The sequence below is a fragment of the Enhydra lutris genome, unplaced genomic scaffold (genome assembly GCF_002288905.1).
Source record: "Enhydra lutris kenyoni isolate GAN:26980312 unplaced genomic scaffold, ASM228890v2 scaffoldscaffold13, whole genome shotgun sequence".
Lineage (NCBI taxonomy): Eukaryota > Metazoa > Chordata > Mammalia > Carnivora > Mustelidae > Enhydra > Enhydra lutris.
The window spans coordinates 35,048,119-35,060,633 of NW_019154097.1; the positions used below are offsets into that span (position 1 = coordinate 35,048,119).

Here is a 12,515-nt window from a genome sequence, read left to right on the forward strand (position 1 = left end):
ACACCTGAGGACCTCCCAGCAGTGTGCTTTACGTGGTAGTTAGCGTGGGTGTTTTCTGTACTAGAAATGACAACAGTAATTTTAAAATAGTCATATATTAATTTACTTAAAAATGACTGGAATAAGTGTGTAACAGAAAGATATGAGCCTGTGAAACAGAGAGCTTTTTCAAAAAGACGAAAACGGGAGTGCACTCATCAACTCTCGCACATCTCCTTACGGCTGGATTAGTAGAGCTCAGTCTGCTGCGATAGCACATGACTTGCAGTTTCTGGAAAGTTCCACCGTGTGTCAGACACAGCATGAAACATGCAGATTTCATCTCAGTGTTACTAGAAGGTAGCTGGAGCTCGCGGGTCCCCTGAAAGTCTCCGGCATCTCCTGGGGTCTTCAGACCAACTTCGAGAACTGTCGCCAGGGCCAGAAATACTCCACTGTCCCCGTTTTGCAGATAAGGAACCGGCTTCAGAGAGGTGACGTAACTTGCCCGGGGTCACACGGCCAGTGAGAGGCAGAACTTAGTCTAGCACTGGGGAGCTACAGACCTCTTTTTGACCCCTTTGCCTTCATCCCGCCCTCCTCAGCCCTCCGGTGCCCTGGGGGTCGGGCCTCCACCCCCCTTCCCAGCGGCTCCCTTGAGGTCATTTGCTCTGTGCCAGACTCTGCTTGGTGTACTTGGTGTATCGCCATCGCCAAAGGGAGGGTGGACAGGACAGGGGATGGGAAGGTCTGGGTTCTCATCCCGGCTTAACCACTTCCTAACCAGGTGGTCTCCCTCAGCGCAGTGGGGGCTAATGACACACGCTTCTCAAAGGACAGGCAGGGTGAGGTCCAGGGTGAGCAACTTCTCTGAAGACCTGAAGATGAGGTCAAGTCCAGTACTGTTAGAGACCCTCCCGATGGCTCAGTGCCCCATGCTGGGGTCTCCAGACTGTGCCCTCCTATTGTATTCAGGACCCCCTGAGGGGGCCAGGCAGGCTCAGAGGTCTCCCCTTGCCCAAAACAGAGCTGGGACCCTCAGCTTTCTCACGTTTCGGGGGTCTCCCTCCCTCCCGGAGACCCCCATCCTGACTCTGGGGCGAGGGTCTGAGCTGGCTGGCTGTGGGCAGCACGGAGCCACTGCTAGCACCAGCCGGCTCTCGCCGCCCTCCCAACCCCCACTGTCTCTAGAACAGTCTCTACCCCAGGTCCGTTGTTTCAGGCTGGCTCAGGCCTCTGGGAGCCATCTGTGGGCCCCCCCGGGAAGGGTGGTGTGAAGAAGGAGGGGATGGAGGCCACCCTGCAGAGCCCCACACGTGCGTGTGCGTTTGCCATCCAGGAGCCCAGGGCTGGCGGAGAGGAAGTGTGGGGGGCCCGGAGCATCCCATCCAATGGAGCCCGAGGGGGCTCCTCCTGAATCCAGAAGACGAGGAAGAACTCACGCTACCAGGTACGTGTCAAACCCCCCCCCCACACTGCTGCTTTCTGATCAAGGCCTTGCCACCAGGCCCCCCCAGGCCCCAGAAATCCCTATACACCTCCCATCAGCCTCTCACCCCACCAGGCCATGGTACCCTCCGCACAGGGTCCTGGGATTCTTGCAAAAGCAAGTTCTAGATTATTCTGAACCGTCCCCCACTGAGTAGGGCAAATTTCGACTCCTGGGAGCTCTACCAGACCTGGAACCAGGATCCGGGAGTCCATTCTTAGCTCTCCTATGGCCAGATTCCGGGTCCACTGGCTCCCCCGCCCCAGTCCTGCCCTTGACCTCCCTCTCCAAGAAGGGTCAGAGCGATGGTGCCCCGATGTCTGGCTTGCTCTGTGGACACGGCACCTGGGAGGAAGCGAAAGTCACAGGACCCCAGTCCGGGGACGGGTGCTCCAAGCTCAGAGGCCAGAGAGCACAAAACACACTCTACTCCGTGGCTGCTTTGTTGACAGGCTTAAGAAAAAGTAGTTTTTTGCTTAAGAGGTATTTGCTGGGTCCTGCACTGGGCGCTGGGCACTGGGCACAGTGTGGTGGGCAAGGCAGGTGGACGGACTCAACCAGTTTTATTTCACGTCTTGATGCGTACCTCGATCTCCCAAGCCCCTCTGCCTCCGGTTGGTTGCTGAGTGCGGGGCGGGGGGTGCGGAGGGAGACAGGCAGGGAGGGGCCCTTTCCTGCCACGTGGGGGTTTTCAGCTGAAGCACTTGAAAGATACAGAAAAATAGCCCGAGTTTGAAGGCCATGATAGGGCCCCTGGTCCTCCGTGTTTCTTAGGATTCCACCACCTTCTCTGTGCTTGAAGCATGTTCTGACGCCCGTGGGAAGCGTGGCCTCGGGGCGGTCAGCACTCCTTCTTGGCCACATGTGCAGCAGGCTTACCCCGTACGTGCTCTGAGCCTCACTAAGCTCCCCCAGCGTGGGGCCAGCAGAATGTGCTGGTGGGGTATTGTGAGCACGAATGGGGAAGGGGACAGCAGGATGCCACCACTGTGCATGACACGTGTGTCTGCTCTGCCCCCGGAGACTCCATTGTCCCATCAGACTTCACTTATAAAACCCAAGCCCAAGACAGTGACAGCAGAGCAGTAAGCCAGGCATGGGTCCCTGTGTTATTACAGGGACATGGGGACATGAAGCTGGCCTGTGGGGGCGTGGGGAGGGTTGGGGGCAGCTAACCTCAGCGTCTCCTGTCCAGGGAGCCTTTGGCTTTCTCCCTGCTGTCGCTTTATCTTGTCTGAATATTTAATTGTCAATAAAATCAATACACCGTAGACACTTATAATCTTTAAAATCAAGCTAATTAAGTGAAGACAAGCCTTCTTGTCTTCAGAGAAGTTCCTGGGAGACCAGCGGTTCAGCTACGGACAGCCGCTCACACTGACCTTCCGGGTCCCTCCTGGGGGCTCCCCGCCCCGCGTGCAGCTGAGGCTGGAAGGGGCGGGCCTGGCCCTGACTCTGAGGTGCTCCGGCCTCCCCCTCCCCGGGCCCCCAGACTCCCGCCAGCCCAGGGAGGTGAGGCTCAGGTTCAGGTAAGTGTCCTGGTGTGTCCGGAGAGGTGGGGGATGGGCAGTCAGGGTGGCCCCTGAGGTCTGGGCGCACTTGGGTCCTCCTGTGGTCTGGGGCTCCCACCCTCTCTACCCCTACCCCCAGCCTCGGCTTCCGGTTTGACCCGCGCCCCTGCCAGGTTGCAGGAGACCTCCGAGGACGCGGACCCTCCGCTGCCCCCCTTCCACTTCCAGCGGCTGCTCGCCAATCTGACGGCTCTGCGCATCCGGGCTGGCGGCCGCGGCCCAGGCCCTTCTGGTCAGTAATGATAAGGACAGCCCCCCACCCCATCCCCAGAACCAGCCGGGCCCTAGGGCTCCTTTGTGCCTGGCCTTGCCGATTCCCCACGGCAGACAGTTACCACCCCTGTTTTACCACAAAGACATCTGAAGGTCAGAGGAGTTGGATGCTCACCCAAGGTCATGGAACTGGGAAGGGCCCGGAGGGTAGACTCCGAGGTCAGAGGCAGGGACTGGACAGGTGAGGGGCCCGAGGGTGGACAGCTCCAGGAGACAGACGTGTGTGGTCACAAAGCAGCCAAGAACCGTTGGGTTTCATCAGGTCATGGCCGAGGCCACCACTGCCGGAAGGCGGGACTCCGAGGGGCTTCTGGGGGTGCTGGGCCGGGGGTGGGGGGGTGCAGGTGAGGAGCCCTGAATTGGCGCCTCCTGCTGGTCGCTGGTGGTATCGCATCTAAGCTGTCCTGGGAGCGGATCTGCCTTCTGAACCTTCTCCTAGTGGGGGCTGGGTCAGGACCCAGCTTCCAGGGGGATTTCTCACCCTGCTCACACGGTGATCGTCCTGATGGTCCTCTGACGTCCTGGCTCCTCCCTCTCTCTTTAATGTATTCTTCCCCCACACACACCCATACCTGTATGTGCCTAAACTGGACATCTCCAGTACCCCCATTTAGAAGGGGTGTCTCGCATGAAACACCCCTTTACTGAGCAGAAGGGAAACTTGGACAGATTATAACCTAAATACAACTTTTTGAAGCCCATATAGTCTCCTGGTTGTGATCTACAGAGCAAATAAAAGGAAAGTAAGTGACATATGAAAGTAATCATTGATTTCCAAAGGGTTAGAGCTCAGACGGCCACACTGGGCGACAGAAGAAGGTAATCAGAGTTTCCCCCACTGCGGGGGACAAATAAGTGTGCGTGTGGGAGAAACCGAAGCCCGGGAGCCGTTTGCATGCATGGCGAGCAGGGAAATTCTGACGTGGGGGCGTGTGTGGTTGACGGGAGAATAAAAACCAAGGTCAGGATCGGCCGTCCCCAGGCGGACTTACTTGTGCTTCTGTTTACAATGGAGTTGGGGGGGGGCGCCTGGGTGGCTCATTGGGTTAAGGCCTCTGCCTTCAGTTCAGATCATGGTCCCAGGGTCCTGGGATCGAGCCCCGCATCGGGCTCTCTGCTTGGGGGGGCGCCTGCTTCCCCTTCTCTCTCTGCCTGCCTCTCTGCCTACTTGTGATCTCTATCAAATAAATAAATAAATAATCTTTTAAAAAAATAATAAATAAAATGGAGTTGGGGGGCGCCTGGGAGGCTCCATCGTTAAGCGTCTGCCTTTGGCTCAAGTCATGATCTCAGGGTCCTGGAATCAAGCCCCACATCGGGCTCCTCGCTCGGCAGGAAGCCTGCTTCTCCCTCTCCCACTCCCCCTGCTTGTGTTCCCTCTCTCGCTGTGTCTCCCTTTCTGTCAAATGAATAAATAAAATAAAATAAATAAAATAAAATGGAGTCAGGGTCTGGGCTCCCATGTTCGCAGAGGGGCTCCCTGCCCCTTTTGGAACCCAGCCAGACCTTTGAGGGTCACGGGGGGAGTTTCTCCTCATGTCAGTTGTCTGATAGCCCTGTCCTGGTCTCTCCATCCTTGTGACAACCACAACAGCCACAGATTTGCTTCTAGGGGGGTGACTGGCTCCTTTTGGGAAACTTTGACTTCCAGGGCCCCTTCTAGCCCAGGCTTGGGTGTAACCCAGCTCCTCCTGCCTCAGCTCCCTTGTTCCCGTTGGAGCCTCACCCTCACCATCCTTGCCCTCGCTTCCCAAAACCTCCCTGCTCCCCAGGTCACCGTGCTGGGCCTCCTTACAGGAATTTCATTTCTGCCACTCAGCCTTCAGTTATCAGATGTTCACAGAACACCGACTTGGGCCAGGCCCGTGCTGGGTGCCAGGGCAAACCGAAGAGGCAGGTGAATATAGCGACCGTCTCTCTCCACCGAAACCCAGCCCCAGACCTCCTCTTCCCACTGAGGAAGTTCTGGGCCATCTCTCTCCCTGCTCTTACTTTTTACAGCTAACAGTGGGTCCCGGCGGCCGTGACTTGTCTTACACATAGAAAAGACTGGCTGTCCGGCCGCTGCATATAGTTCTGTGGTATCGATGCTCCGCAAAGTTCAACCATCCCCTCATCCCTAGACATTGAAGTGGGTTCTGGTTTTCACTGTGCGCACAGCACGGCAGAGGACAGGGAAGAGCTCCATGGAAAGGTCTTTATCTCCTTGTGCAAGTCTGTCTCGTAGCATCGATTCCTCAAAAGAGAAATGTTCTGTCTTAGGTCAAAGAGGGCACATTTTCAGTTTTGATATCCGCTGCCAGATTTTCCTGCAGAGAGGCGGCACCCATCTATGTTCTCAGGGCACGTGCCCACCCTCCTCCCTTGTCTGCCCGCTCTGGTCCTTCTCCAGTGTTGATGGATCGTTATTGTTATATTTTGCCCCAAGATTCTAGTTGTTTTCTGCACCATCTCTCCCTGTCGTTGATCTTTATTTTTGTGAAGGATTTTATTTATTTTGAGAGAGAGCAAGCATGAGCAGGGGGGAACAGCAGAAGGAGAGGGAGAAGCGGACTCACTGAGTGTGGAGCCCGATGTGGGGCTCACGGGGCTCGATCCCAGGACCCCGAGATCATGACCTGAGCCGAAGTCAGATGCTTAGCTGGCTGAGCCACCAGGAGCCCCTCCTGTCATTGATCTTCCGATGCTTACCAAGCTGAGAGTCGTGAATGGTATCCTCGTCGTTTAAATTTACATATCTTTAATAACCTGTGAGAATGAACGTCTTTCATTAAATTCCCAGCCATATCCATTTTTTGCTCTGAAAATCACCTTATTTTTCCTTTGCCCTTTTCTTTCTTCTTCTTTTTTTTTTTTTTAATTGCAATTGACTCATAGACCGCCTTTCCGTATGTGGGTCAGTGACCCTCTGCCTATTACGTATGTGAACAGGAAGATCTCAGGGGGGAAACATGTGCCTATAACCCTCTTCCTCTCTATCGTCCTTCTGCAGGCCAGGTGTTCCTGACCGAGGTCCGGCTCACATCCGCCCAGCGGGGGCTCTCTCCCCCAGCCTCGTGGGTGGAGACCTGCTCGTGTCCCAAGGGGTACACAGGCCAGTTCTGTGAGTCCTGTGCTCCAGGGTACAAGAGGGAGATCCCACTGGGGGGTCCCTATACCGACTGTGTCCCCTGCACCTGCAACCAGCACGGCACCTGTGATCCCCACACAGGTGAGTCCTAGCACCCCATCCATAGGGCCCTGGGGCGACTCCCGGCGCAGCCGACGACCTGATCAGGGTCAGCTCTGTGCATACACGAGCCATCGCCAAGAGCGGGACTCACGAGATGGTGTCATCAGGGTCCTCCATGTCCCGAGACCTTTCTATATGCGTCCCGTCTTACAGGCGAGGGACCCAGCGTGCAGGGAGGCCGCTCTGCAGGTAGGTGGCAGAGCTGCTCCTGCCACAGGTTCACTGCCAGAGCCGCACCTGTAGGAGGAAGCGCGAGGGAGCCCTCGACCAAGGTCGCCTCGCAGGAGGTGCCGGATGGGGGTCTCTCTCCACACACGGGGCCTCTCACCCCGGAAGTGGGAGGGTCTGTGCCCCGATGCTGTCCTGGAGCAGGTGAGGGGGGCTCTCTGAGAAGGGAAATGATTGTGCCGGAGACTACAAAGGACCGCAGCCTGGGAATCAGCAGATGAGCGAGCGGGGACAGGCACATGCCGCATACGAGGGGCGTCCTCCCATGGTTTGCCGTGGCAGGAATCGCTAACCGAGCCCCGACGAGCCCCCCATCCTGCCCTGCACTGCTCTAGGCAGCCCCTGCTGAGGAGCTTGGCACGGCCGGTCTGTCACCCGTCAGAGCCCTCAGCCGCGCCATGACCTGCTGCCCTATGTGGGCGAGTCCTCACCTGGCTGATGGGCAGAGCAGCCACTGCTGCTCACACTGGATAGAAAGAGGAGTGAGCACTTGGGTCTGGGCCAAGGCAGGGCCCCCAGAAAGCAGCGCGGCCATGATGGTGCCCCCTGGATTGTCCATCCTGAGTTCCCTCTGTGCCCCACTACCCCCCTTTGCCCCCGGGGTGGTGCCGGGCCTCCTGGAAGTGGGGGTCTTGCATCACTGAGCCCCTCTCAGCCACACTCTCCTTCGGTCCCTGGCCGCCGAGCCTCCCTTCCCCAGGGTAGTCTCTGAGCAGACTGCAGGTGCTGGAGAAGGGGGGTTTGCACCCCCCCCCCAGCATGACCAGCCAGTGGGCAGGGGTCTGTTCCATGAGACCAGGCTACCTCCTGGAACCTGCAGACCCCATACATGGGGAGTGTCCTTGCAAAGTCCTGTCAGGAACAGACTCCTGGGTCTGCGTCACTCTTGCTTTTGGCCCCCGAGGTTCAGAGAACACAGAGTAAGGGCAGGAAAAGCATGAGTGCAGACGTGGGTGGGCCATCTATTGGTTCGCTGATAGGTGCTGGAATGCAGGATACCACCGATCACAGCCCAGGTCACTCTGAGCCAGCGACTGTGCGGGGCACTCTGGCCGTCCGCGGACGAAAACTCCCAAGGCCAGAGCCCCTGTTGTGTCCATCTTGCAGGGGTGAACACTGAGGCAGCAGGTGTTAGATGGGTTTCCCAGCTCCACATGGTCAGTAAGTGGTAGACCTTTTCTCCCCAGGCTGTGCTGCCCCCCACTTAGAAGGTTTCCACCCCAGTTCTGCTGGGGTTGTGCTCTGTGACCTCTGTGACCATCTTGTGACCAAGACGCCCCCGTCTCTGGAGCCTTCTGGGCTCAGGTGGTCTCGTCACCAGGTGCTTGTCTTGCCCCTCAGGGATCTGCCAGTGCGGCCATCACACCGAGGGCCCCTCCTGTGAGCGCTGCTTGCCAGGTTTCTATGGCAACCCCTTCGCAGGCCAGGCCGACGACTGCCAGCCCTGTCCGTGCCCCGGAGGGTCGGCCTGCACAGCCATCCCAGAGAGCAGTGAAGTGGTGTGTACCCGCTGCCCCCTGGGCCAGAGAGGTGAGTGGCTCGCACCCTGGGGCCCTGCCTCTGTCCTGGGCTCCAGGAGTGGGGTCCTGGGTTCGGAGCGTGACAGATGGGGGAGGGCCTAGCTTAGGAGTGGCAGGCCTGACCTCTGGGGCCATGGCCAAGGCCCCAGGCTGCTGTGGGCTCCTGGCAGAACTGGAGCAATTAAGCATATCCAGGAGAGTTTTTGAAAATCCCTGTCTGAGCCCTGGCCCTATAGAGCCTGATCTGGTAGCTCGAGATGGGCCCTAAGAATCCACATGCATGACAGGTGCTCTGGCTAATCTGACACACAGTGAAGGTAGAAAACCTCCGATTAAACTCTGAGCTTTTATTATTTTTATTTATTTATTTGTCAGCGCGAGAGAGAGACAGAGAGCACAAGCAGGGGGAGCAGCAGGCAGAGGCAGAGGGAGAAGCAGGCTCCCTGCTGAGCAGGGACCTGACACGGAACTTGATCCCAGGAATCCCGGGATCATGACCTGAGCTGAAGGCAGATGCTTCACCAACCGAGCCCCCCAGGAACCCCAAACTTTCAGTTTTTAAAACACGTTGCCAGATGTCCTATGAGGCAGAAGGTCCCCCAGCGCCTGCTCCAGGACCCGGGGCCACCCTCGACAACTGATTCTTTTTAACAGCTCTTTTGAGATATCATCTCTGTGTACCTGACAATTCGCCCACTCTAAGCATACAACTCAGCGGTTGGTGTTTTCTTTTTGTATATCCCATTAATAATGTTTTAAATGACGGCCAAAAGGGTATAACACAAAGTCTCAGTTCAGCCACACGTGAGCGTACGCTTTGGCGGCGTGAAGCACATTCCCGGCTGTCCTGCCATCCCCACCGTCTGTCCCCAGAACTAATTCATCTTCCCAGAGACTCTCCCCATTAAGCAGCCCCCACCGCCCCCCTCCCGTAGGCACCGTCCTACTTCCTGTCTCTTTGCATTTGACCCTTCCAGGGACCTCACGTGAGTGGAACCCTCCAGTGTTTGTCCTTCTGTGTCTGGCTTGTTTTGACATAATGTTGCCAAGGTTCTCAGACATCTGATTGCGTGTGTAGTGACTGTGGCTGCCTCAGGACAGCCCATCACGTCTGTCCCATCAAAGGCTGGCCTTGCTGGGGAGCACTCTGGAAGCAGCTCCCTGCAGCCAGCTACAGAGTGGGGAGGGGCAGGGCGGGGGACCCAAGACCTGACAGAGCCAGGTCCCACCTTGGGGACCCTGCACCCCATCCTGCCATCAGGCTGTGCCTGACTCCCCCCGCTCTGCAGACATGAGGGCGACCCTCTCAGTGGGTGTGGACAGTTCAAGACGTTGGGTCTGGCCCAGGCTGAGATGTGCCCAAGGAAGGATTTTGGGGGAGCAGGGCGCTGCTGTGCATGAAGGGAGCAGCCCCCTGGGAGGGTGCTCAGGTGGCCGCCAGCCCCTGCCTTCACCACACCAGCGCCCTTTGGGCCTTGCTGAGGAAGAGGGTGGTGGCCATGAGGCTGAGGAGGGTGACGATAGGGACTGGGTGGTGACACCCCCTCCGCTGGGCACTTAGCTTGGGCTGGGAGTTGAACACTTAACCTCACCAAGCCCTCAGACGTGGCTGGCCTTATCGTCCCCACTATGCAGACGAGGAGCCCGAGTTCAGAGAGACCCCAGGGCTGGTCTAAGACACACAGCCAGCTGATGGCTGAGCTGGGCCCTGGCCCTGGGACTATGCCCTGCTGCACAGGGAAACCTGAGGGATGCCCACCCTCCCCGCCTGGGAACCCCGCAGCCTTGTGCCTTGGGCTGGCTCCTCCACACACAGCCTCCCCCCCTCCCCCCAGGGCGACGCTGTGAGATCTGTGATGATGGCTACTTCGGGGACCCTCTGGGGCTCTCTGGGGCTCCCCAGCCCTGCCAGCGGTGCCAGTGCAATGGGAACGTGGACCCCAACGCTGTGGGCAATTGCGACCCCCTGTCTGGCCACTGTCTACGTTGCCTGCACCACACGACCGGGGCCCACTGCGAACGCTGTCAGGACGGCTTCTACGGGAATGCCCTCGCCCCTCGGCCTGCAGACAGATGCACACGTGAGCACCCACCCCCCGCCCTGCAGGGGACCCCTCTCCACCACACCCAGCCCGCAGCTCTGGGGGACTGTGCAGCCTCAGGCAGATTCCTCACCTTCTCTGTCCCCTTGTCTGGAAGGTCTAAGGGTTTGCTCTCCTCCAAGGTCAAGGACTCTCTCAGCCTCGTTCTAATCAAGGCCAATCCTGTGATTTTTTCGTTTGTTCTTTGCCTTGATAATTTCGCAATTATCTCAAGCCCCACGGTTAGTGCCTAGGACTGTCCTCGGTGGCAGACAGCACCTGTCATGTCAGTGCTGCCCCTGGGCTTCCATCAGGCTCTCCCTCTCCCCTTAGCACTCAGTCCCCGGCTCGCTCAGAGAGCCACAGCGTGCCTCGGCCCGTGGAAGGCTTCCGGAAGTGCTGGAGGGAGAGGATGGCGTTGCCCCCAAACTTACTTGCTCCAGAGCGCTTTCTCCGCCTTCTATGGAGCCCAGGAGAGAAGGGTCAAGGGACCCAGAACAGTGGGCACATGGGTCCCCCCGTGACTCCCTGGCTGGGTCTCTGGCCTTCTCTCCAGCCGACTGGGGTTCAGGGCAGGCTCGGAAGAGCCATCTGTCATGTGATGATTCTAGGCTGTCTCTCCAAGGACATAGGAAATGGGATGAGAGTTGAGCACGGGTCTAGAGTCTTTTTCCAGAAAAAGCTTAGGATCCTGGGTTGAATGTGAGTCATCCCTGTGGGCTCCCCATCTTCTCCTGGACCCCCAGAGTTTGAGCCGATGATCTGGTGATTCCCCAACACAGTTTCTGCTTCCGTCCCCAGCCTGCGGCTGCCACCCCGAGGGCTCCGTCAGTGAGCAGAGAACCTGTGACCTGGTGACCGGCCAGTGCCCCTGCCTGCCTCATGTGATGGGAAGGGACTGCGGCCACTGCAGCCCTGGCTTCTACGACCTCCAGGCCGGGAGGGGCTGCCGTAGGTGGGTAGGGTGAGGTGGGGAGTGCCCTTCCCTTGGCTGTGTCTCCAGGATAGGAGAAGCCCAGGGAGCCCCCAGAGGGGAGATGGGTGTAGAATGTGTCATCCAGGCCCCCTGCCAGGAACACTGTGCCCTGCCCCATAGGGGGACAAAGGAATGGTCCCTTCAGTGGTCAGACTCGTGGCCCTGCCAGCCCAGGACGCAGGCCAAGCACAGCCCTGAGGGACATCTGGGTGGGCAGGAGGCCGGTTTGGTCTCTGATTCCCTGCTCAGTGACACCATCCCTCCATGACCTTTTTGGCCAGAGTGGCACCTTAATGTCTTTAGGGAGCAGTGAAGGACCACAGGAAAATGTCCAGTGCAACAAACAGGCTTCTTCCTTGCAAGACTTCTCAGAGCCTTTAATATGCTAATTGCATTGTGACTTTCCAACAGAGGGGTATATATAATCTGCAAGATTTATAGGTCCCCATAGCCCTTTCTGGGGGGAAGGGGTAGCATTTTTGTGAGACTGTACTTCCTAGGACACAGCTTGGAATAAGCTGTTGGACGTGTAGGCACCTGGCGATGGGGACTTGCCGGCAGAGGGTGTGATCCCAGGGCTCCTCTCCGGCTGCGGCCAGCCGAGGCTGGGTGGGGAGCGGCCCAGAGCTTGTCTCCCACTCAGGTTCCTTCCCTATCCTAGCTGCACGTGTCATCCGCTGGGCTCCCAGGAGGACCGGTGCCACTCCAAGACTGGGCAGTGCCCGTGTCGCCCGGGCGTTGAGGGCCAGGCCTGCGACAGATGCCGGCTGGGTTTCTTTGGCTTCTCCATCACGGGCTGCCGAGGTGAGGAGGCTGCATGTGTGCCGGCCGCCCCGGGGGGCTTGAGGTTTCTGGACAGAAGAGCCGCTGGGACTCCAGCCATGTGGCCGGGGAAGGAACGATCGGCTACTTTCCTGTAGAAAGGCCTGTCTTCTAAGAGCGGCCATAGGTACAGGGAGTGAGAGAGTTTAGGGAACCAAAACTCTAGCCCCAGGATTCACTGCTCAGTTGCCGTATGCTGGGGCCATCAAGTTACCTTTCTGGGCCTCCGCGTCCCTCCCTGCATAGCTGGGCTGCCTGGTCGTTCCTAAACATGGCGCCTGCTCAGACCCAGGAACCCGGACTAAGTCAGTCACCACCTCTGACATTCTGACTCAGTCTTCCCG

At 58.1% G+C, this 12,515-nt stretch overlaps 1 protein-coding gene across 1 annotated transcript in view; it reads left to right on the forward strand.

Annotated features, from left to right (window-relative positions):
* Positions 1 to 12,515, forward strand: part of LOC111145932 (laminin subunit gamma 3) — a 55,544-nt gene that overhangs the window by 29,452 nt on the left and 13,577 nt on the right. The window contains exons 9-16 of the mRNA XM_022501250.1: positions 1,319 to 1,429; positions 2,799 to 2,997; positions 3,153 to 3,271; positions 6,305 to 6,523; positions 8,114 to 8,302; positions 10,128 to 10,373; positions 11,175 to 11,328; positions 12,011 to 12,153. Of these exons, the coding sequence (XP_022356958.1) occupies positions 1,319 to 1,429; positions 2,799 to 2,997; positions 3,153 to 3,271; positions 6,305 to 6,523; positions 8,114 to 8,302; positions 10,128 to 10,373; positions 11,175 to 11,328; positions 12,011 to 12,153 (1,380 nt within the window). The remainder of the gene's footprint in view (positions 1 to 1,318; positions 1,430 to 2,798; positions 2,998 to 3,152; positions 3,272 to 6,304; positions 6,524 to 8,113; positions 8,303 to 10,127; positions 10,374 to 11,174; positions 11,329 to 12,010; positions 12,154 to 12,515) is intronic.